General features: G+C 32.8%; 1 protein-coding gene across 2 annotated transcripts; it reads right to left on the reverse strand.

Annotated features, from left to right (window-relative positions):
* Positions 1–1,240: 1,240 nt before the first annotated feature.
* LOC134258065 (4-hydroxybenzoate polyprenyltransferase, mitochondrial-like) lies at positions 1,241–13,652 on the reverse strand. Of its 2 annotated transcripts, none has more exons than XM_062740626.1 (7): positions 13,540–13,652; positions 10,199–10,741; positions 9,623–9,911; positions 9,158–9,243; positions 8,053–8,183; positions 2,451–2,639; positions 1,241–1,518 (listed from the first exon to the last, which is right to left on the reverse strand). In XM_062740626.1, exons 2-7 carry the CDS (start codon positions 10,662–10,664, stop codon positions 1,366–1,368), a joined length of 1,314 nt encoding a protein of 437 aa, XP_062596610.1. In that variant the 5' UTR covers positions 10,665–10,741; positions 13,540–13,652; the 3' UTR covers positions 1,241–1,365. The 2 variants fall into 2 exon arrangements, with proteins under 2 accessions (XP_062596610.1, XP_062596609.1); XM_062740625.1 differs by lacking the exon at positions 8,053–8,183 and adding an exon at positions 6,261–6,394 and having other exon boundaries at positions 1,242–1,518.
* Positions 13,653–22,478: the final 8,826 nt, after the last annotated feature.

Raw genomic sequence — 22,478 nt, forward strand, 5'->3', positions numbered from 1 at the left:
TGGAAGCCACTAGAGGGTGCAGAAGTAGGACATATTCCAGTATTCCTCAATTTTGGTGGATATTTTAGATACTTTTCTCTTTGAAAAACAGAGCACAAGCTTGCCTATCTAAGATTTTTACACATAAACTGCATCTGATAATAGTGTATAAAATATCTTAATTTGGCAGATAGGCAAGCTTGTGCTCTATGTTTTCCGAAGCAAGATCTGCTGTAAAATCGAAGAAAATTTGCAGTAAATGAGCAAATTTGAAAATTGACCTATTTCCTGACCTCTGTATATGCTAAATCTCAGAACGAATACTCATTTTGTGGCAGGGGTGCCAACAGGTTTTTATGGATAAACTGTTGGATCCTTCTGAAAGATACCCAGAATCGGGGGCCAAATAGGGGTCTTACCTTACCTTGTCCTTTGTAGATACTACACTTTCACTACTAAATTTACATTTAATTGAACTTTTCTTCAATGCATCGTACATAGTAACCTCATTAATCATCACAATTTTCCCTTTGTCGCGTTAACCACCTTCTTTTCATTTTCTAATGCTTGGGTAACTGGGCAAATGCCTTGAAACTATCAATGACTACAAATTAAAACCATGTAGTAAATTTAAATAATAATTTTACCGCATTCTGGCCTATGAAAGGGGCATGGACACAGTTTCAGCAAAAATTTCAAATTTTATTTTTCCATCTATACAAATATTTAACTAACGTCTTTCTAATGATCATCAACAATTTGAACACCAGTTGTCCAGATACAAGACAGATTTAGAGCTCCAAACCTTTGTTATAATAATAACTTCAAATCTGTGTCCAAGTACCTTTAATATTACTGAAAATGCTTTATTCATTGATCAAAAAATAGCACTGTCATTAATCATAAATAAGAATTACTTTAGAACATAGTTAAACTGTTGTTGCTTGACATTGTATATCTCAAATTCAGTTAGTGATAGTTGGCATCCAACATGGTCTATTATAAATGAAATAATAATTTATTTTTAAAAAGAAACACAATGTAATACTCAATAGAATATGGCACCTTGATTGTTATTTGATAAAATTTTAATTGACAATGTGAAAAAAATCATGCAGGGTTTATTATCAGTATTTAAAAAAAATGGATCATGATTAAGATTAAAAATCAAATAAATGCTTCATAAAAAATTGTAAAAAGAAGCTTCAATCATACTGAATGTATTATTTAAATGCATAAATATATTAGATTAAAAAAGTATTTTGAGCAAAAATTACTAAATATTTTCTTTTATTTTAAACAAATAAAAAATTCTTAATACCTCCAAACAATATATGCTTAAATGTATCAATTATTTCTTTATGATTCGACTTTTAATAATGATGCTTAATAGTCTTTCTGTTTCTGCTTTGAGTTATTTTCCTTCTTCTTTAGAAGAGTTCCAAAAACAATTCCAAGGAACATCACACAACCAAGTTGAGTGTTGGAGCGGAATTTTTTTGCGCAGTCATCAGGATTTTCCAAGTCTACAGTATACAACTGAAAAACAGATTATTTTGATTACAAAATAGCCATTGATATTGTACTGTTCGTCCTTTTTGTATGAATTGTGCTTTTCTGTGTGAACTTGTATATCCTACCCTTGAAGTCAACATTTTGATACATGTATCTACTTGTTATACACATAGCCAAAATACCAATTTTCATGTGTATACATATACATATATAGTTAAGGAACATATTTTTACGAACGATAGTATTGTTCTCCCGCCTACCTCTATAAGTCAATTCTCAAAAGTTAACATATTCGAATGATTTTCAAAAATTTTATAGATATATTTATATGAAGAATCCCCCCCCCCCCCCCCCCCCCCCGCGTGAAACAAATATTCCTTTATACAGGTAATATGGACTGTCATTTTACAAATTTACGCCAAAGTTTTTTGTGTTTCACGGGGGGGAACATATGTTTATAGACAAAAAACGAAACAAATGCTTACTTTTCACCAATTGTAAAGCAATTTACAACTAAAGAATTGTATTTTATTAATTTATATATGTTTTATTTATTTGCGTAAAACATAAGAAAAGATATGAGATACATTTAAATTATCATATTTAAGACTATTTCATAATATGGTGATTCTTGAAAGTTCGATTTCACTAGAAAATATCGTCTACCCCACTTTTTTCAAGAGCTGAAATTAATTATAATTAACTATCTAGCGCTGGAATTAAAATGATTAATCAATTACCATAGAAGTGTTCTTTGTATTAAACAAAGATTTAATGGCCAAATTCCCATTAATATTGAATTTAATGGGTGCAAAATGTAGGCGGGAATCAAGAGTTAGAGTTCGTAGTTCTTACAGTAATTACCATGTTAGTACATGTACAGATCATTGTAGACCCTGATCTTCAGTCATCATGATGTTTCATTTTGAAAATGTGAATGAACTACAGGGTCGTACCTGATGGGCAATATGAGCTGCTGTCAGTGACACGGCTGTATAATACGGCCAGGTCTGGTCACACATCTTCCCCGTCAGGACCAGTAAGGACACCATACCGGTCCCAAACCCTGTCAACCACGTCTTGGTCTGATCCCCAAACTTCAGGGCTGTAGACTTCACCCCGATTAACATGTCGTCGTATTTATCCTGAGTCAAAATAAATCAAGCAATTGTAAAGTTTTAATAATTATACATGTAATAATACAGACACACAAAGCTTTGTTGATCAATACATTTACTAGTTCAATGATCTTTGAATTTTTTTAACATTTAAAATTTAATTTTGAAAAAATAAGTAATTTGATAACTTATAATTCATTTACACGTGTCTTGAATTATTAAACCAGTTGCAGGCATAAATAATGGGTGAAATGATACACAAGGCAAATCATATTTTATAAGCAGGTTATGAATATTTAGGCAAAAAAAATAATAGTCTTGTTTCCTGCTACCATCCTGAAAAAAATAGGGTGGGTAATTAGGAAAATTATTTTATTATTTTTTTTTATTTCTTCCAGTGGTATTTTTTGGATATGAACTAATACAAAACCAAATAAAACATGTCATATAGGTCAACATTATATTTTAAAATTATATATTATCAAATTTTTACAAAAAGTTTCATGAAATTCCACCTGTTTATTTTTTTTCTTCATTTTTTGAACATGAAATTCCTGAAATTCCCATTTTTTTCTCAAAAACTTGAAAAAAAACTTTAGGGTCGGGGACAAAAAAATAGGGTAGGTCGGGTAGCAGGAAACAAGACTATTTTTTGTTTTGGCCTTAAGCAGTAAGATGGAAATTTTATAAATGTGATACAGATCATTATTAAGTAACAAGATATGGTCATTTTAATATAAGAAAATTAAGTTAAATAAACCTATATTAGATAAATTAAGATTTACAGGAATGTACACAACCTGAGAGGGTTTCTTAAAGACCCAATTTTTTTACCGTACGGTTACCTGAGGAGGGGGAGTGGTCCAAGTAACAGTGGTGTTATTTACCTGGAGACCCCCAATACCCAAGATGTCAAAAATCTACATACACGTAGCATTACACAGGAAGTCTGTGTCTGGTATCAGGGTCAACATTCCGTGTTTCGTGTCTAAATTTGAGTGAAACTACTTGAAATAACTGAAATATTTCAATATAAAATTTATTTATAAATAATTTCAGCGATATCTTATGAAGAAAAAAATTATAAAGAAATGTCGTTTTTATATTTCAAAAGATGACAAAAAGAAAAGAACACAGAGTAAAACTACAAAGTAAATATATCTTTTTTTAATTACCGGTAAACTTGTGTAAATATCAAAATTAAAAAAAAAAATTTCATTCATAGGTAGGCCTATCTGTCGTGTGACAATGTACCGTAAAGCGATAGGAATATTGCCTACGTTCTGTTCAACAATAGTGTCGAAAATATTCACCATTTCCGGGTGTTCGTACGTGTGATTAAAATTTTTTATTGTTTGCGAGATATTTTTTTTTTATATACTTTTAAGAATAGATCTTTGGCTGTATATATTCATTTTTAATTTCGAATATTGGGTATTGACAGATGTTAGGAAATTCGAACTAAAAGTTACAATCTCGAAACTCGACAGCTGTTTCAGACATTTCAGAACTTTACGACGGAACATGGTATAGATTGTATTCTTATATAAGTAGATAAAACATCGGATAAAGGAATTTTTTATCCGTGCCGTTTGTGCTAAATATCTTTTCCTATTTTTCATAATCCAATTTTAATCGGCAAATAGTGTTACCGTGCACAGACTGGTTTAAATTCTACAGAGCAGATATCTTGGAGGACATATCGCCTAAAATACAACATAGCCGTTGAGATTAAAAGCAAATATTTTATGGAGTCATGTTTTATTCATCTACTCTCAATTGTTTTTAAAATAAAATTTTACCAAGATTCTTTTTTAACCCCCGTGTATACAAGGCGGCTACATGAAAGTGTTTGACGCGTGACCAGGCAATCGTTTTCAAAGGACACAAACTCAGACTATCAGGTAGCATGGGTAGCTGGCCTGTCAATCAAATCAGAAGCTATTGTTTTTTTAATGATTGACAGGCGGTAAATTATTGATCTTGAATCAGGTAGATTTTGGGGGCGTTAACATAAAATTGGGTGTTTAACCACTTGACAATGAACACATGGTTCACATGCCCACCTGTGTCAGTTTGTCAATTAAAGGACAAAATAGGGTAAAACCCCTTTTTGGCCCCTGGTTTGGGGTGTCTTTTACAATGATGCAATAGGTTATCAATTAAAAACAACTTCTCAGCCAAGCCACAAAATGAGTATTAATGGTTCTAAGATGAGATACTAAGAGGTCACATAAAGATCAGAAAATATGCCAATTTCCAAATCTGCTCATTTTTATGCAATTTTTTTTAATTTTATGGTACATTTTGCTTTGGAAAACATAGAGCACAAGCTTGTCTATCTACCAAATTTATATATTTCATAAACTATAATCAGATGCATCTCGTGTATAAAAATCTCAGATAGGCAAACTTGTGCTCTATGTTTCCCGAAGGGAAAAGTATCCAAAATTTGATGATACTGTGGTTTCATTAATATTCATTGAGCACCAATTTTTGAGGATTTCATTGTTGAGCAGATTATGAATTTAAATGTTCATTGAATTAAGAAATATGTTATTCATATGTACAGGCAATGCTTTTGTCCATGAAATTATGTATCCTCAAAAACATCTGTTTTACAAAATCCACGAAAATTGATGCCAACGAAAATTAATGAATCCACAGCATTCCATAAAAATTGAGGAAATTTGGGAAAAATCTCACTTCTGCACCCTCTTGTGGCCTCAGTGTAAGGTTTGAATCAAAATTAGTGGGGTTTTAAAACAAGCATCATTTCAAGTTTTATTACAAACTATCACAATTTTAACTGTTTTCTGAATTTTACAACAAATAAGGGGCCTTTGAGACTGAGCAAATTGTGTTTAAAACAAGTGACTTTGTCTAGGATCTGTCTCAGCGACAATTCTGTTTTTTCATCCCTATAGTAAGTCTTTTATCTGTAAGGTCCATGTATTTCAATGGCCATAAAATAGAGGTAATAATATGACTAAGCTAAGCTGACATCAAGAACTACAAAGTTTTTTATGCTCCTGTTATTGACAATTTGGGGCTATGTTTTTTTGCCTATCCCTGCATTTGTCTGTTTTTCTGTTTGTCTGCAAAAACATAATTTTCATTTACCTTGCCCATAGCTTTAAATAATTGGTGCTACAGCTTTCATATTTCAAATGTTTATTCCTTAAGATACCTTTCTTTCGTATACCAAAATATTGACCTCTTGGCCTTCACTCTGGAGTTTGACCTACTTTTGCAAAATCTCCACAAACTTAAACCTTTACTTAAACAAATTTCTCAGAAAATCACCTCATGAAGCCTGTGTTAACATCTGATTTTTCTAATTAATTGTATTTAAAACCATGGTGGTCACTCAAAGAATTTTTTTAAGAAAAAAAGCTTTAAAAGAAACTTTAACAAAGGAGTAGTAAATCTAGGTATAAAGAAAAATATTGAATGCATTGAACTGACCTAACAGACAACAGACAAATCTTGATACAAAATTGACTCAAATAAACAATCAAAATGTAACATTTCACTTAAAAAAGAAAATTCAAAAAAGAAAAATAATTTTTTGGAGGGAAAAAACAAGCCTTATAAATGGTATATGTAATTCAACACATACACACACAATGAACAGCATGCACTCACTTGATGGGCATATATGGTGTCATAAACCATGGTCCAGCAAAAGCCACTTATATACAGAGGTAGAACAGAGAGGGGGTCTAGTGAACCTGTGACAGCCGCCCAGCCTAGCAGAGCTCCGTAGTTAAAAGTTAGGCCTAGACACAGGAAAACAAAGGCAAAGGTTAAAAAAAATGAACTTAGCAGTTAAATGCTGAAAATTCTACATTGTCATTTTTAGCCTAGGATAGCCATTTAGCCTAGAGACATTGAGAAGAAAGCAGTAAACTCAATTTAGTTGCAAGGCACTTTATTTTTGGGGACAAGAGAATTGTTTCTGGTGTGATACTTGTAAAATATCACAATGTCTAATTGAAAATGTTTAACTTCCTGGAACAGGAGAGTTGTTTTATTTATTCAGAAAGACTGAAAGCTCAGCAAATTTTATACTTACTGCTTTAGTTAGTTTAGCCTAATATTTTAGCAAAAGAACTCCACAAATTTGCAATTTTAGCAGAAAGGCTTCTGATTTAAAGTCCTTTTTTAATCAGAAGGAATGTCCATTATAAACCATCTAATAAAAAACATTAACTCATAGTAAAATGTTTCCATGCAATAGGAAAGATTTTCTGCCTGTTAGAGAAATGATTGCCATGTTCAAGATATACTTGGCTGCCACAGGTTATATAGGGTGTACGTGGTTAAGTATATATATATTTTACATCAGTTTAAACCTTACAAGACTTGTATATAAAATGGTACATGTATAGGTATTGACATGGGAACATTCATACAGACTTTTTCTAGCAAGATACCCTGAATATACACTAGGAATTTCACTAGCTCAGACTTTTAAACATACATTGTATGCATGAGTATTGTAGATTTACTGTTATTACTCTGTAAAAATTAATATTGATCATTAATTCAAATTACAGTAATGGGATATATTAAAAGATGAATACTGTAAATTTAAAAAATGAGCAAACAAATGTTGTTTGCTTCAGTTGTATACTGATGTTTTAAAAAGGTTGAAAATTACATTTTGCAGGAATGCATGAATGAAGAAAGAACCATCTAAATTCTGTACTTTAAAAAATCTTTACTTGAATATGAGATAAGGATAAAATTTATGTCTATACTCTTATAAACATGCCACGCAGGTGGATATTTGCCTACATTCATTATGTACTTTTACTATGATAGCCTACTTCAAAACTAAAGGGAATACTGAATTTAATGTATGGTCATGATAGTCAACATGATCACTCCATTTTACATTTTCCTCTCTTTCAACATGTTCAATGCCATTCCCCCATTTCCCTATCTACTTAATTCACAACATTTATTCAATTTAACAACTTTAATCTAAATCAGACCCTCTTCCAAAAAAAATAAGTTAATTGTTAAGATTTAACCAAAAATTTAATGTATTTAAATATATGGATATGGCGGATATGAAGAAAAAATAATAATTTTTAATTGACAAACATGCAAAGAGAAATAATTTCTACCTGAAATTTCATACAAAAATAGAAGAGCACATGCATACTAAAAGGAAGGAAACTATCATGCCTAGGAATTATAATAATCATGAAAGTGAACTCTATGCATGCTGCAACTAAGGTGCAACATACATGTGGATGCTGTGCATTTTGTACATTGCATGTACATGTATTTACAAATACATTCACATAATTACCTGAAAAATTAAAATATTGTATCTAGAAACACTTGCTTTCTCATTCTGACACTACTGGCATTTTTAAGTCTGGCAGAAGCATTAATTCAGTGTTAAAAGGGAAGCAACTGATACCTGATGTGAATAAATGCTATCATAAATGATAGTATAAAGAACGCAGGCCAAGTAAAGGGGGATAACTGGTAACTGTAAGCAGCCATGTATACCAGACCAGGCAATCAGGACACCCCAATTCAGGGTCACCCCTGTCAAATTAGAAACACCGTATCAACATCTATAACATTCCTATACAGTTTTTTCTTGTTTTTATTCTGAGTTATAAGAATAAAACTTATTCTCACATTTCAGTTTATGAACAATTTTAGATAAAATGTATGCTTTAATATTTAAATGAAAATGTCCAAAAAAAAATCATTCTTGTGCTTATAGCATATCAGAACTTATATCATGTTCACATGTGAATTTGTCTCAAATGTATGGTAAAAAATGCTTTATATGAACACAGACAGAGAATTTAAAAATATTTAAAAATTTTTTTTTAAAAAAATAGAATTTGGGCAAAGTGAAGTTTTTGGGGATTCCAATCCTTTAGGTTACAAATAATGAAAATTACAAATGAATGCACACCTTTCATATCAACATGATCCTTTTTTTTTTAAATTCTCAAAAACAGTGAACACTGCTATTCCAACATATTTATATACTTTTATAAATTCTTTTTGCATATATATCAAAAAGATATACCAGGTAGCAATATAAATCCACAGGTCCTCAGAACCTCACTATAACCAAACTTAAGTGAACATCTAATAAATTTAAAAGGATTTTCTATGTGTATTTTGAACACCAATGACCATCTAAGAGCCATATAAAATACTTTTACATGTAGATTATTTGGTTCAAATTTTGCCCATTTACATTGCTGATATGTATTTTAAAATCATAAAAATTGCAAAAGATTTTTTTTCTGATATTTTGATACCGGTAATTTAAAACTCTGTAAAAAATTAATATGATATTCATATGGCATGTACATGTACCCTTAAAATTCTAAACTGTCTGTGTCATTTATCAAACAGAGAGAAGGAGGATAGTTTTCATCCTGAACATATATTATACCAATAGGAACAACATGATTATGAAATGAATCCAAATAACTGAAGTATGTTTTGTAGTTTCAAAACACTTCAAAAGCTTTCAAGGTTAAAAAAAAACTTGCCTAGTAATGCTTGTGGCCAGAATGTGAATCTCTTTGCTAGGGGATATGTTATCACCAGTCCCATGGATGCTGCACCAAGGATCACACTATAACAAATATTTATCAAGAATGAGTACAATTAAGAATTGTACACTTTTAACCAATCTAATGAAAATTAGATGTAAGATTCCCTGGCATACTCGAGACCCTTTATAGGATGTTCTTTGATGTTAGTGTAGTGAGTATATGCAAGCGAATCCAACTTTAATTTCAATTACTAGACTGACTTATAACATACTTATTTGTACAAGCTTTTGATGAGGTCAATCATCACAAATTAATTCAAGTTGACATGATTTATTCAATTGTTTTTATTCATGAAGAAATTGTATTTCTATGGCAATGTTAAAATAACCTTAGTGAAATTTTTTTGACCTCTGCATATACTTGTAGAGTGTATGTAGCAAAATATCATATGATAGTTACCTGTACCAGTTCAGCTGCAGAAGTATTCCCAGTGATATTGATAACATCCCAGCAAGACACACCAAACCTTGAAACTGGGACAACTCTCCGCTAGCCAAGGGACGTAACTTGGTTCTTTCAACCTTCCTGTCAAAGTCTTTGTCCCACATATCATTGATGATACACCCCGCCCCTCTCATGAAAAATGACCCGGCGCCAAACAGTCCTAGAAGCCACAGGCTTGGCAGGCTGCCAGGAGCTGTGGCCAGGGCGATACTCCAAGTACAGGGCCAAAATAATAACCAGGTACCTGTGATAACAACTGAAACTGTAATCCCAAAAACACAAGGAACGGAAAATAAATAAGCATCGATAAGCATGCTGCATGATTAATATTACGTTTCAAATTCATGACTAAAAAAATAACACGAGGGTTGAAATATATTTCAGAAAAAAATAAACAATCATTTTATGTTTATAACTTTTTATTTTAAATATTTTTAACAGGAAATGAAGATAACATTCATTATAGCATAAAATCTCATTTATTAGAATATAGCCTTTAAATGAACCTGATATAGCCAATGTTTTGCTTACCAATTGGTTTGTCAAATCGGATCAATCTCATATAAGGTTGTAAAACTGAAGGAGAAGCCTCTAGTATATCTCGTGGGGAGAGCTTGAAATGCCTTCTCTGGATAATTCTACTATCATTTAAGCAATAAGTGTTCAGCACTGAAATTTTATAAGTACCAAGTGTAAATGAATTCAGTTGATGAAAACTTGAGACCTGCCTCCAGTGAATGTTGTCTGTGGGTAAAACCTTATCTGCTAAATGTGTTCTTTTTTCATGAAGTGTCCTGCACTGATCCACAGCATTGGATAAAACAAAAGGTTTGCAATCAACACACTGTGATTGTCTATTCCTTAATTTATTTTCCTGGAATCTGACATTTGTATTGCTATGCCAATGGAAATTTGTAACTGCTCTGATGAAATGTTTGGGGCATACTGCTCTCCCTTGTAAACTAGCTAGAGTTGGTATGTTTATTAGCTTTAACATTGTGACTCGGCACAGATTTCGATCTCAAGTTTCTTTTACACTTATCCTCTCCTCGAAAGTAGTTCACTTAGAATTAACTGAAAAAGAAAAAAGAAGATTCATGTTTTAAACAAACAATAGAATTATTTTAAGACTGTTCATTTATTTGCTTGGATTTTGCCAGTATGGCCATAAAATTAATCTTTAGATTCTCATCCTAATTTGCTAAAAAATCGGGACGGGTGGGCGGATTTTATTTTTTATTTTTTATAATTGTTAAATTGTATAAGTATCAACAAAACATGAACTCTTCGTACACATTTTTTTCATTACGTCAATGGCAAAATGAATAGATTTTCTTTTCATATTCTTTTAAATATTTAAAGAAAATTCTCGCTTTTAAATAATTAAATTCATAGTTAATTAATTAACAAATTATCAAGTACACATATACGGCACACCCAGTGGGGATACCAATAAATTGTGTATGCATGACTTCTCATCCACCTTTCCCCAAATACCTTTTAGTTTTACCAACAAAACCCTCTTTTTTGTTTAAAATATTACAGATTTCCACCTTCCTCAAAATTTGATCGATCTTGAGACTTGACATATTTGACATTAAAATATCATATTTGCAAAATCCATAAAATATTCTAATAAAATATTTTACTGAAAAACCTAAGTTGCAACAGTTTTAAGAGTTAACATAAGTCATTTCCTTAGCACTTCACATTCTCAAAAGTCTGCCAACGATGTTTTATTATTTTTTTTCTTTAAAGTAAAATCACACACAACTGGAGATCGTTAAAACTTGACCAGGTGTCATTTTCTTCCTCTATTTTATTTAGTGAAAATATCATTAAAAATTGCTCATGCCAGCGGTGGTTACAGTATTTAGATGTGTTTATGCTCATTTATTCTTCTCTGTCTTTTCTATACTGACAAATTTTTTCCTTCAATATTTAAACTGCTTTTATTGCCGATTTTATATTCTTCACATGGCTCTTTTGCTATAAATAGCGACACGCGACTTTTAATATAGATAACTCTTAAACTTTGACCTAAATTTTTGCTGAATAACAATACATGAAAATACCAAAAATCAAAATAAAAAACAACGGGGCGGGACATTTTGAGAGGGGCGGGCGGGGATGAGAATCTAAAGATTAATTTTATCTGGCCTATATAGTATTTTTTTTTTATTACAGCTGTATCTTTGAAGAAAAAAAATTGGGGTTAAAATGTCTTACTCTAGAAGTTAATGCAATATTTAAAAGATGTATATAATCTATCCACATATACTGTCTTTGTACTACTGTATAATGGGTAATTTTTACTGCTGTAAATTTTTACAAATTTCAGTAGAAATAGGGTGATTTAATTTTTCACGCATTAAATGTTTACGAATTGAGTGTGTTCGTAAAAATTAAAATCATTCAAGGTCAAATTCCAGATCAATGTTTCAGAGCTGTGGATAACTTTTCAGATAGCCAGTCATTCGGACCGGCAAGAAGACAAAATTTGCCGGTCCGAAGTGATTTTTGCCGGTCCGAAATAGTAAGTTGCAAAATTAAAAAGAAAAGCATTATATTTATTTTCTTAAGTACACTTTACTTAATAAAACAATTTAAAATGTCTCCATTTCCAGGTCCATCCTCCTCTGTTTTCGTTTTTTGCATTTATTACAATACCAGATTTCACCACTTTTTAGCAGGTAACAATGAATGATAATTTTGCATAGTACACGTAATTTTTTTTAAAACATTAATGCATTTGGAAATTATATTTTGCCTCGAAAATGAGTCTAAGAAACTCTGTGCATCGATAATAAAAATACCAACATCATGAACATGATCAATGAAAAAAAAGAAATCTGGGACGGTCGGAACGACGGAAATACGAAAGGTTTACCACTTTACTCAACTGTGTTTGAATTTTTTCTGTCAAAATGTTTCACATACCCAGCTTTTTAGCCTGTCTTATCTCAGTCTTTTTTAATTTTTTTTTACCTAATTCTGTGCCATTTGTAAATTAAAAAGTCATGCGAGACAATGCTGGTTTCGCTTTCATTTCCTATATCCTTGATCTCGTGCAAAGAAAAAGTATTGCGCAATCGTTTATAAGGTACGATAACTAAGCTGGGAAGTGTGCCAATGATAGGCCTAAATCAAAATGGAAAATCAAAAACCTTTTTGAAAGAGGTGGTCACACGACATGATAGCATTTTTACCGGTCACAGACATTTCTTGCCGGTCTTGCTGGCATGACCAGCAGTTTTCCACAGCTCTGATGTTTTAGCATTTTGAATGTGTTTACATCATGTACATACAAATACATGTTTTAAATGTGTCTGGACAACCCGATGTAAAAATAAAAAAAATGAAATTGTCCAATGATAATGTGTGTCAATTTTGCTACAATTCATTAGATTGTGCTATGATATCCATTGTGTTTATTTATTTTTTTCCTTTTGATGTTTCAGCATGTTCAGTAGCTGCACTCCTACCCCATTTTCCCAGTTAAAATTCTAAGTTACAAATTAGAGAACTACAAAGACTTCTGTGATGATGGTTTTTAACAAGAGATGGCAGCCAAGGGGCATAGGCGCATAACATTTGAAAAGTGTGAATTCAGCTTATTAGAAAAATTGTATCAATACATGATCTGTATCTAACCACGTGTTATTTTCCTCCCTTTGAATGAATACCGGATTTCTGTAGTTTGAAAAGTGTCGTTTAAAACTTAACAGGAAACAAATATTCAAAAAGCTTCCGCTAAAACATCTGCATATATCGTCATGATCAAAATCTATTCCTAATCATGCAAACTGGCTACATGTAAAATGCAGGTCAACTGTAACAACATCTGAACATCTGAACATTGGCAATGTTACCTTAAACTAGATGTCTGGAGGCCATTGAAGAAAATGCATCGTTACTGAAAATACGAAAGCAAGATGCAGATCAAATATCTCATTACGCGTGTTGTTTTCCCTTAATTTAAATTATGTCCTTAACAAATTACTTGTACAGTTAAAAAATTATTTTTTTTCCGGAGCCTCCACGCGGAAGTGGTAAATCTTTCAACAACTCGTTCCTTAGATATGTCGGATTATGAAACAGTAATACATATTAGTCAAGTTACTGTTAATGAGTAAAAATACTTGTTTTCAGGCCGATTTCAGCCTTCTTTCACATAAAATTGATTTAAAATGCTTCAAACAAATAAAAATGATACACTAATAAAATCAAAATGATAAAATTTTATGAAATCATCATGATCATCACATCAAAATTTTTAACCTTAGAATACAACTTTGCATCTAGGCGTCTATTAAAGCAAATTGAAGGGGGTGGGGAGGGGGGTAAATCAGCAAAAAAGGTAAGTAACAATTCTTAACTTGTTTAATGTCTTCATTGTGTCTTTATTTGCAACAAATGGGGGGGAGGGGGGGGGGTGAGCCCCCAACGTTAACCCAACCCTACCCCTGGCTCCGACGCACATGCTTAGAAGTTTGACTGAATTGCAAAATTTCGATTCCATGGATGATATCATTGCAATGCCTATATATACTTTATATGCATGATTTATGTAAAAAAAACTGCAAAGAATTCTAAAAGTAAAAGTTAGAATTGCCAACTTTTTGGAAAAGGCGATTTTGAAGTTGGAATCAATAACTTCTGTATAATATTATAATATGAGCTGCAAAGACAATTGACTATTAAACCTTATACAGTTGTTGACTGGAGTAGAGGGAAACAGTCGACCTGTTGGATCAAAGTGTAAGCTGTTGCCCACTAGGCAGCGGGCAACAGTTTGCACTCCGGTCCAACAGGTCGACTGTTTCCCGAGACTCCTCCATTCGAAGAAATCTAATACTATAAGATCACCAAACTGATGTCTAGCAAAACCAACAACTCAATTGTTGTGAGAGATCAGTATGGCCCCATCCTTTTCATGGACAGTGACAGCACGGAAACATGGGAAAGATGGGCAGAACATTTTAGATCAGTTCTGAATAGTGGAAACGCAATTCATCCACCATATATCGAAGTCGATATATAACAACAACATAGCAGAACTTGACATCAGTGTGGGGGAAATGAGTGTAGGAGAAATACAGAAGGCCATCAGAAAGATGAAAGACAACAAAGCTACAGAAGTAGAAGACATCCCAGCAGAATTACTAAAAGTAGACATTGAAGCAACATCAAAGGTTATATATTTCCAAGACATTTGAAGAACCAACATGGTACCAACAGAGTGGGAAAATGGACTAATTATTAAATTATTAACCAATTTGCACCTCCTCCTATATGAACATTAGGACAAAGCTCAAAATCTTCAATATATAGTAATGTAAAATCAGTATTACTATATGGATCAGAATGCTGGAAGCTTGGGAAAGACCTCGCAAGGAAAGTGGGAGTGTTTGAGAATATAGATGCCTATTTAAGATCAGATGGCCAAAAATGGTGTCCAACAATAACCTCAGACGATGTCTGAACAAGAAGACATTGTGGAAGAAATTGTACGAAGAAAGTGAATAGGATCGGCCATGTGATCAGAAAAGACCATCACAACATCACCAGGGAGAGTATATTTTGGACGGCTAATGGCAAGATAACAAGGGACAGGCCAAAACAACATGGCCTCAGGAACAGCAGAAAAAGAGCTGACAGAGTTAGGGATGACATGGAAGGCAATAGAAACAAATGCAATAGATAGGACTCACTGGGTGTAGGGACTGTGTGGCTGCCTTAATATGTGCCATCTGATATGAAGAGGCCTCAGTAAGTAAGGTAAGTAAGTATACTGTTATAAGTACTGGAATGTTATTATCAATGAAAAGAACAAGTTTAAAACTTTAGTTTGCCTATGAAGAGCTGGCAGAAATACGATTCACATTTCACAGTACTTCTGAAGTTCTCCTTCACTGTTGATAAATTTTTATCAGTCTAAAAATAGGTTATTGATTTGATAGAACATATCTACTGCATCCTGTAATGGGACTATGTCCTTCTCTATGCATAAATATCTGCGATCTGCCTTAAAACTTAAGCATATGAGTGCCTTTGAGAGGGAACACTCGATCTCATTTGGATTACTTGAAGCAGCGTTAAGTAAAATAGGTTCTAATGAAACGTCTCACGGTGTTTGTTAGCCATTGAAGATTAGGTACTTTCGTTTCTTCATTAAGGTGCCTGTCATACTTTTTATATCTTTCAGCATGTATTATTGTAGAGTGAATAAGGTAATATGTGATTCACTTACTGGCTCTCACCTCTAACATAGCCTTCTCTTTGAATAAGAATACCTGTTTTGCGTAGTTTGTTCTTAAGGTAAGTCACTCGTCAGCTTTTTAGAAAAGTTCACGCAGAACCTCTTACTTAAAAAATATTTATTAAAATTCAATTTTTATGAAATATTTATGTTCAACAATGTAATTTTTTTAACATTCATTGAAAAAACTACTTAAAAATCTACAAAGAAGCAAGATTTATGAGGGACTATTTCTTGTGTTGGAAGGATATTCAGCAGAAATTTCTGCAAATCTGCACATTTATTAAAGAAGTCGGTTCATTTTATGCATAAAATGGCCCTGTAGATATACCAATTAATTAATCAACACTTGATTTTCTATTTGAAGCATTAAAATAAAATAGAGACTTGGTGCTTTCATATCCTATTAAAAAAAATTCTCCAAAAAGTCTGGGTCTTGAAGAACTGGCTTTATGAAATTGGAATGTTCTTGAATTTTTAGACAAACAGGTATAATTGAGTACTTTCATTGAAGAAAAATTATATTAGCGCACTCTCTGATCTAAAAAATAAAACATGTCCATTAATCCTCAGAAACAGTTCTATCATTTACAAGTTGCATATTTTAGATCAGAGGTTGCGCTCCATATTAAATATCAAAAAATAGCTTTAAAAATTGGCTGTTTTATAGACTTTTTTCACAATATGAGGAAATTGACGCATTTCGTGACGTCATAATGCATTGACTAGCCAGAAAATGACGTCATTTTTGATAGATACGCAGTCATCAAAGATCTAAGTGATATTCAATGCATTGCTAAGTAAAACTATGCAGTTTCAGTTTTTCAGAAATTCACAGGGCCAAATAAGGCAAAAGTGAACCTTGTTCTTTAATGTCTTGAAACTTTAGCCTCACATACTTTTACTCGGAGAATATTTTCCGTTATGATTTTGCAGGAATATTTAATATAGGTGTTAATTTATATTTTTAGAACAAATTTTACACCTTCCCTCAATTAACTTTGCCAAGAAATGAAGATATATTAAAGAAGTCAAGATAAAATTTACACCATTTTTTGCCTGAAAATCACATATTTTGACCAATATTTCAAAATTAACATCACTGACCCCAACTTTTTCTTTCATTATTTTAAACTACTCGATACTTGTGACTGATCAGCACTTAACTCCTAAAAAGCTTGATATAAGAAAATGTTTTATTGCCTATTTAGTTTTTCAATACCCCAAATATGTTATTTTTTAGTGCAAAAAGGTCACACAATAATAAACGCGCATTAATTTGCAAGATTTGTTCAATGATTAATATTATTCAAACTATTTTATGTAAATAAGACGGTGACTTACCTTAAGTTAAGTTGGATATATGCTTGTTTTCGTGAATTGATCAGGGAGATAAATATTTTCTTTTTTTTTTTTTTTTTTTTTTTATAATTTTTAGAGATACACAGCATGAATTGATTTTAAGATCGATTCTTAAAAAGTATATCGAAAACTTCGGAAGTGTAATATGCATTAATTAAACTGCTCAGTACTACACGGTACTAGTTTATCTTTGATATATGAATATATTTTGAAATTGAATAATATTGCACTTTAAATGGAAGATCTATACACGGTTATAGCTGCTTGGACCGTTGCCATTCAGCTGATAAATTTTTCATGTGCATTGGCAGTTAATACACAAAGTTTTGAATCACTGTAGTCGCAGTGTTTGTGATGCATGAAGGATTTCTCATAAAAGAGGTATGAAAGACTTGTTTATAGATTAAGTTAATTCAATGACATTACATTTTGTCATAAAATTGCTATTTTGTTTATCAAATCTTCAAATTAATGCGAACTATGTTAATGATATCTACTGTCATAATAAAATTACTTGGTATCCTAAGGGACCTTTGCTCCCCAGATAGCATGACTATGTTGGGCCAACATATGTAAAAGGTTGTATGGTTGGCGTTGGGGGAACAACGTTGGGCCAACATTGGACCAATGTTACCAAGTCAACCTTCTTGACCATGACAAAATTCCTATGTTGGTCCAACGTTGGTCCAACGTAAGCAACTTCCATTCAGTTTAGTTCCCAAGGAAGGAAGGATCCTGGTGTTGGTCCAACGTTGGACCAATGTTTATAATACACCCTTAAAGAAAAGTGTATTTACAAGTTGGTAGTAGTATGTTGGCCCAACATTGGCCCGAAGTTTGTAATACACCCTTAAAGAATGTGTCTTATCAAGTTGGTAGTAATATGTTGGCCCAACGTTGGCCCATTGTTAGTAATACACCCTTAAAGAAAATGTCGTATCAAGTTGGTAGTATTATGTTGGCCCAACGTTGGCCCATTGTTTGTAATACACCCTTTAAGAAAGTGCCTTATCAAGTTCAAGTAGTATGTTGGCCCAACGTTGGCCCGATGTTTCTAATACACCCTTAAAGAAAATGTCTTATCAAGTTGATAGTATTATGTTGGTCCAACGTTGGCCCATTGTTTCTAATACACCTTTAAAGAACGTGTCCTATCAAGTTGGTAGTAGTATGTTGGCTCAACATTGGCACAATGTTTGTAATACACACAAGTGTTATTTTGTTTAGGTGTTTAAAAGATGGGATATTTATATAGGGCCAACGTAGGCCCATTTATTATACTGCCAATTAATTGATGGTGTCAAGCATAAACACAATTCAAAAAATAGAATAAAACACTTTTTGGTGCTGTGATCACCTAAGTGCAAAGTTAAAGTGTTGAAAATATCATATCTAAACAAGAGCAGTCATCCAATGATAAGCATGGACATAGAAAGTATGTTCAGAATGTGCCAACGTTGTCCCAACGTATAGCTCAGCAGCTAATTATAAAATTGTATATTTATATTTATTTGTAATAAACCAGATAGCAGAACATCGTTGGCCCAATCTTACATTATGGTTGTATTATCTATGTTGGGTTACCTTTATTGGGCCAACAATGGCCCAACATGGAATATCGATAGCTGGTTATGTATAATGGTGCGCTAATGTTAGGCTAACTGTTCGCATTATATCATAAAATTATTATCATGAGAGAAATATTTGTTTGGGGATTGGCATCGGCCCAACGTTGGCCCAATATACCATGAAGCTGACTGAGCATCATGGGTAGACAACAACCGGGCTACTTGTATATATCCGCGCCATTTTTAATCTGACACGAGCGAGCGTAATGAGACTGATACCTTGCATATCTGCATCCACTTTGTAAGTATTTATAATATGTTTGCCTCGGCACGGCTGAATTAACGTTTAGTTTTTAAACAATATCATGTACAAATCTGCGCAAAGCAGACACGGGGAAGTGCAGAGGCCAGGTGCTGTTGGGTCAACACTGTACCCCAGGTGGCATGATAACATTGGGCCAACGTTTGGCCACTGTAATCGGTTACATCGGGCCAATGTTGGCAAATGACATTGACCCAATTTAAGTTTGCTCATCGGCCCAATGTTGGCCCGATGTGTTAGGCCAACGTTTGCCCAGTGTAGAGTGTTATTTCTACAGATATTGGCCCAACGTCGCGCCAACATTGGCTCGATAAATGCGACATTGTTTGACCAACGTCAATAGGAACATTGGGCCGATGTCGGCAAATGACGTGGGTCCAGTGTCATTTTGCTTCTAGGCCCAAAGTTGGCCCGATATGGACCAACATTGGGCCAGTGTGTATAAACATTTAATTGTTACAAATCTGTATACTGTGAAATCACTAATTTTCGTGGGGGTTTAATTTTCGTTGTTTTCGTGGTATGAAGAGACCCACGAATTTATGTCCACCACGAAATGTAAATTTCCATATGCACAACTACTTATAAGTTCTTCACCCAAGAAATCAAATCCCCATGAACCAGCATTTTTTCCTCAAACCACGAAAATTTGACCCCACGAAAATATGTGATTTTACAGTATTAACAAATCTGATCGTCTCTACAATCAAAAATAAATCTACAACCAATCCTACTTGAAAGTACAAGCTAGCTAAAATGAATTTACAAGGCTTGTTAAAATTCTTATAATTTATCAAAACAAAATAAATTATCAGTGATGAAATGTTTTGTTTTTATACAAGAAAAATAAAGTATAAAATAACAAATGTGTTTTGATACAGTTAAAACAATAAATAATTTGCCCCTTATTTAGATTGAAATGTGTGACTAGTAAAATACATTTCCGAAGTCTACCACTTAATTTACTTATATACACTTAACGTCGGGCACATGATCAAACATTTTGAAAATGTTGAACTTGTTGAAGTTAAAACTAAATTTATTCAGTACTAAGCATAAATAGGGTTCTTTCAATTAAAATTTGTTCAGTGTAACGAATTTTCTATACATGTATTTTATATGGGGCAACATTGAATCAAAATCGTTGTGATGATGATGATGATGATCAAGCGTAGAAATGTTATGCATAAATGCCTTCATCATGCAAGCTAATCACTTAATCACACCATGAAACAAAAAAGACGGTTATTCCTTAATTGACAGCTTAAACATATAGTGATATACTTGTAAATTTAATCGTATGTTTACTCTTTACTGAGAAAAGTAACAAATGTATTAAGTAACAAATACTACAATTTTAGTGCTACTGGAGATTCTAAAAAGACATTCAGAACACAATCAAAGAATGTCTAAGGTATGCCAAGGACAGGGATGGGGGAAGAAGAAACGGACAGAGAAGAAAAGAAGGGGGAGGAGGAGACTCGGGAGAGAGAAGAGAAGACTTAGGAGAGGGATCAGATGGAAAGTGGCAGTGTCTAGCTTTTTTCTGTTATATACTGTGACAAACCTGTAGTTCTATCGTTTTTTGTGTCTGTTTGTCGGTTACAAACACGATGCAGATGCCAGAAACATTTTTTGTGTAAGTAAACAAAATGACGGGATTCATTGTAGTATTATTTTAAGAACAGGGGGGGCTTTGTTTATTTGTTGGACCTGCTTATTAATGCCAGCAATTTACTGAACTTGTGCATAAATTTACATCAGAGAGGGAGTATACAGTCATGTAACCCTACATGTATCGCTTGAAGTGAGCATCAACTTTTATTTCTTCATTAATGTTTTCTTCATGCACTGAGCAATAAAATACTAGTATGTTATAATTTAATTTTATATTTTGATTTCTTTTTTCTCAGTTTTTTAATTAATGCTATGAGATATATATTGAGAATATGTATTAAACTATTAATCTAGCATATATAGCTAGTATTAGAGATTGTTCTATCTGACGCATCCGCATACGTATCCGTATCCGTATCGAGGTATGAGAGGCATCTCGATCCCGATGCTTAAACCATCTAGTTACATTTCCATCGTATTATGTTTGGTTTTTAATCTCATTCACCAAGAAGTGATATGTAGTGTGATATTTTTAATAAAAACATATCAGTTGCTGTACACGCCTTATGCATCCTGTTTATGGGGGGTGGGATGGGGAAAAAGTTTAAAAATAAAATTCGAAAAACAAACTTGTATGTTTTTTTAATTTAAATGAGTAAAAGATATTTCGAAAATATTTCTAGATTAACCTCTCTCTCTCTCGCTCGCTCTTTCTCTCTCTCTCTCTCTCTCTCTTCATTGTTCATTCTCTCTCGCATCTCTCTCGATAATATATAATTATAATTACAGTTTCTTAAACTCAAACTTGTAAATTGTAAATAAATGTAGTTGTACATTAACTGGGAAAGATTTAACCATACATTGTAGGGCAAAACAAATGTGTATGGGTGATTCACTGAAAATGTCCATCCTCCTTTTTTTATCATCTTCTATGCCATTCATTATCAGGTATTTGATAGTCATAGTTCCCCCCCCCCCTAGAAGGTCACCAAAAAAAAAAAATTTGGATAGCTGGTAATTCTGGGGCGGTTTGAATATATTCCCTAAATTGTAGGTCAATAGCCCTATCATGGGCGGCGGAAGCAAATAGAAAGGGGCGCTAATTGAAAAAGGGGGGAGGCTAAACCAGCAAAAAAGGTAAACCCCAATTTTAAATGCCTATATTATGTCTATCTTTGCCAAAAAAGTGGGAGGGGGATTAAGAACCCCCCACCCCCACCCCCGGTTCTTACGCCTATGCGTATATATATGGTTTCAAGGAGCTTGGGAATTGAACATGATCGAGTTAATAGTGAACAAAGCAAGCTGAGAAAAACTTTGATATTTCATTGTTGTAATTTTTCTTTAATGTTTGATATTTTGTCTCGGCTACATTAAAGCAGTTCCTTCTCTTCAGTTCTATAATTTGTGCACACTGATCTCGATCTCGGCCAAATTATATATATAAAAAAAGAAAGTAGGATAAGAAAAGAAAAGAAAATTGGCACGATGGACAAGTAGGTTTAGCAAAATAAGATGTATTATTTTGAAAAATTTGAGCCATAATTATTATTTTATATTTTGCATAAAATGAGAGTTGAATACCGTATTATGAAATAGTTTTTATATCAAACCAAAAATGATGTTAATGAATGAAAGTCAAAAGATGTTTAACTTACTTTTTTGTTTGTCAAGGTTTTT

This window comes from Saccostrea cucullata, unplaced genomic scaffold, assembly GCF_032062105.1.
Source record: "Saccostrea cucullata isolate Sc308-1 unplaced genomic scaffold, CSIRO_AGI_Scuc_v1 ctg857, whole genome shotgun sequence".
Taxonomy (NCBI): Eukaryota; Metazoa; Mollusca; class Bivalvia; order Ostreida; family Ostreidae; genus Saccostrea; species Saccostrea cuccullata.

Excerpts from the sequence above, each read along its gene's own strand:
- LOC134258065 (XM_062740625.1), bottom strand. The coding sequence starts at position 10,664 with ATGTTAAAGCTAATAAACATACCAACTCTAGCTAGTTTACAAGGGAGA. Across the intron at positions 2,640-6,260 it reads ACACCATATATGCCCATCAA|GATAAATACGACGACATGTT; the intron begins GTGAGTGCATGC and ends ATTTTGACTCAG. Across the intron at positions 1,519-2,450 it reads CAGCTCATATTGCCCATCAG|TTGTATACTGTAGACTTGGA; the intron begins GTACGACCCTGT and ends TCTGTTTTTCAG.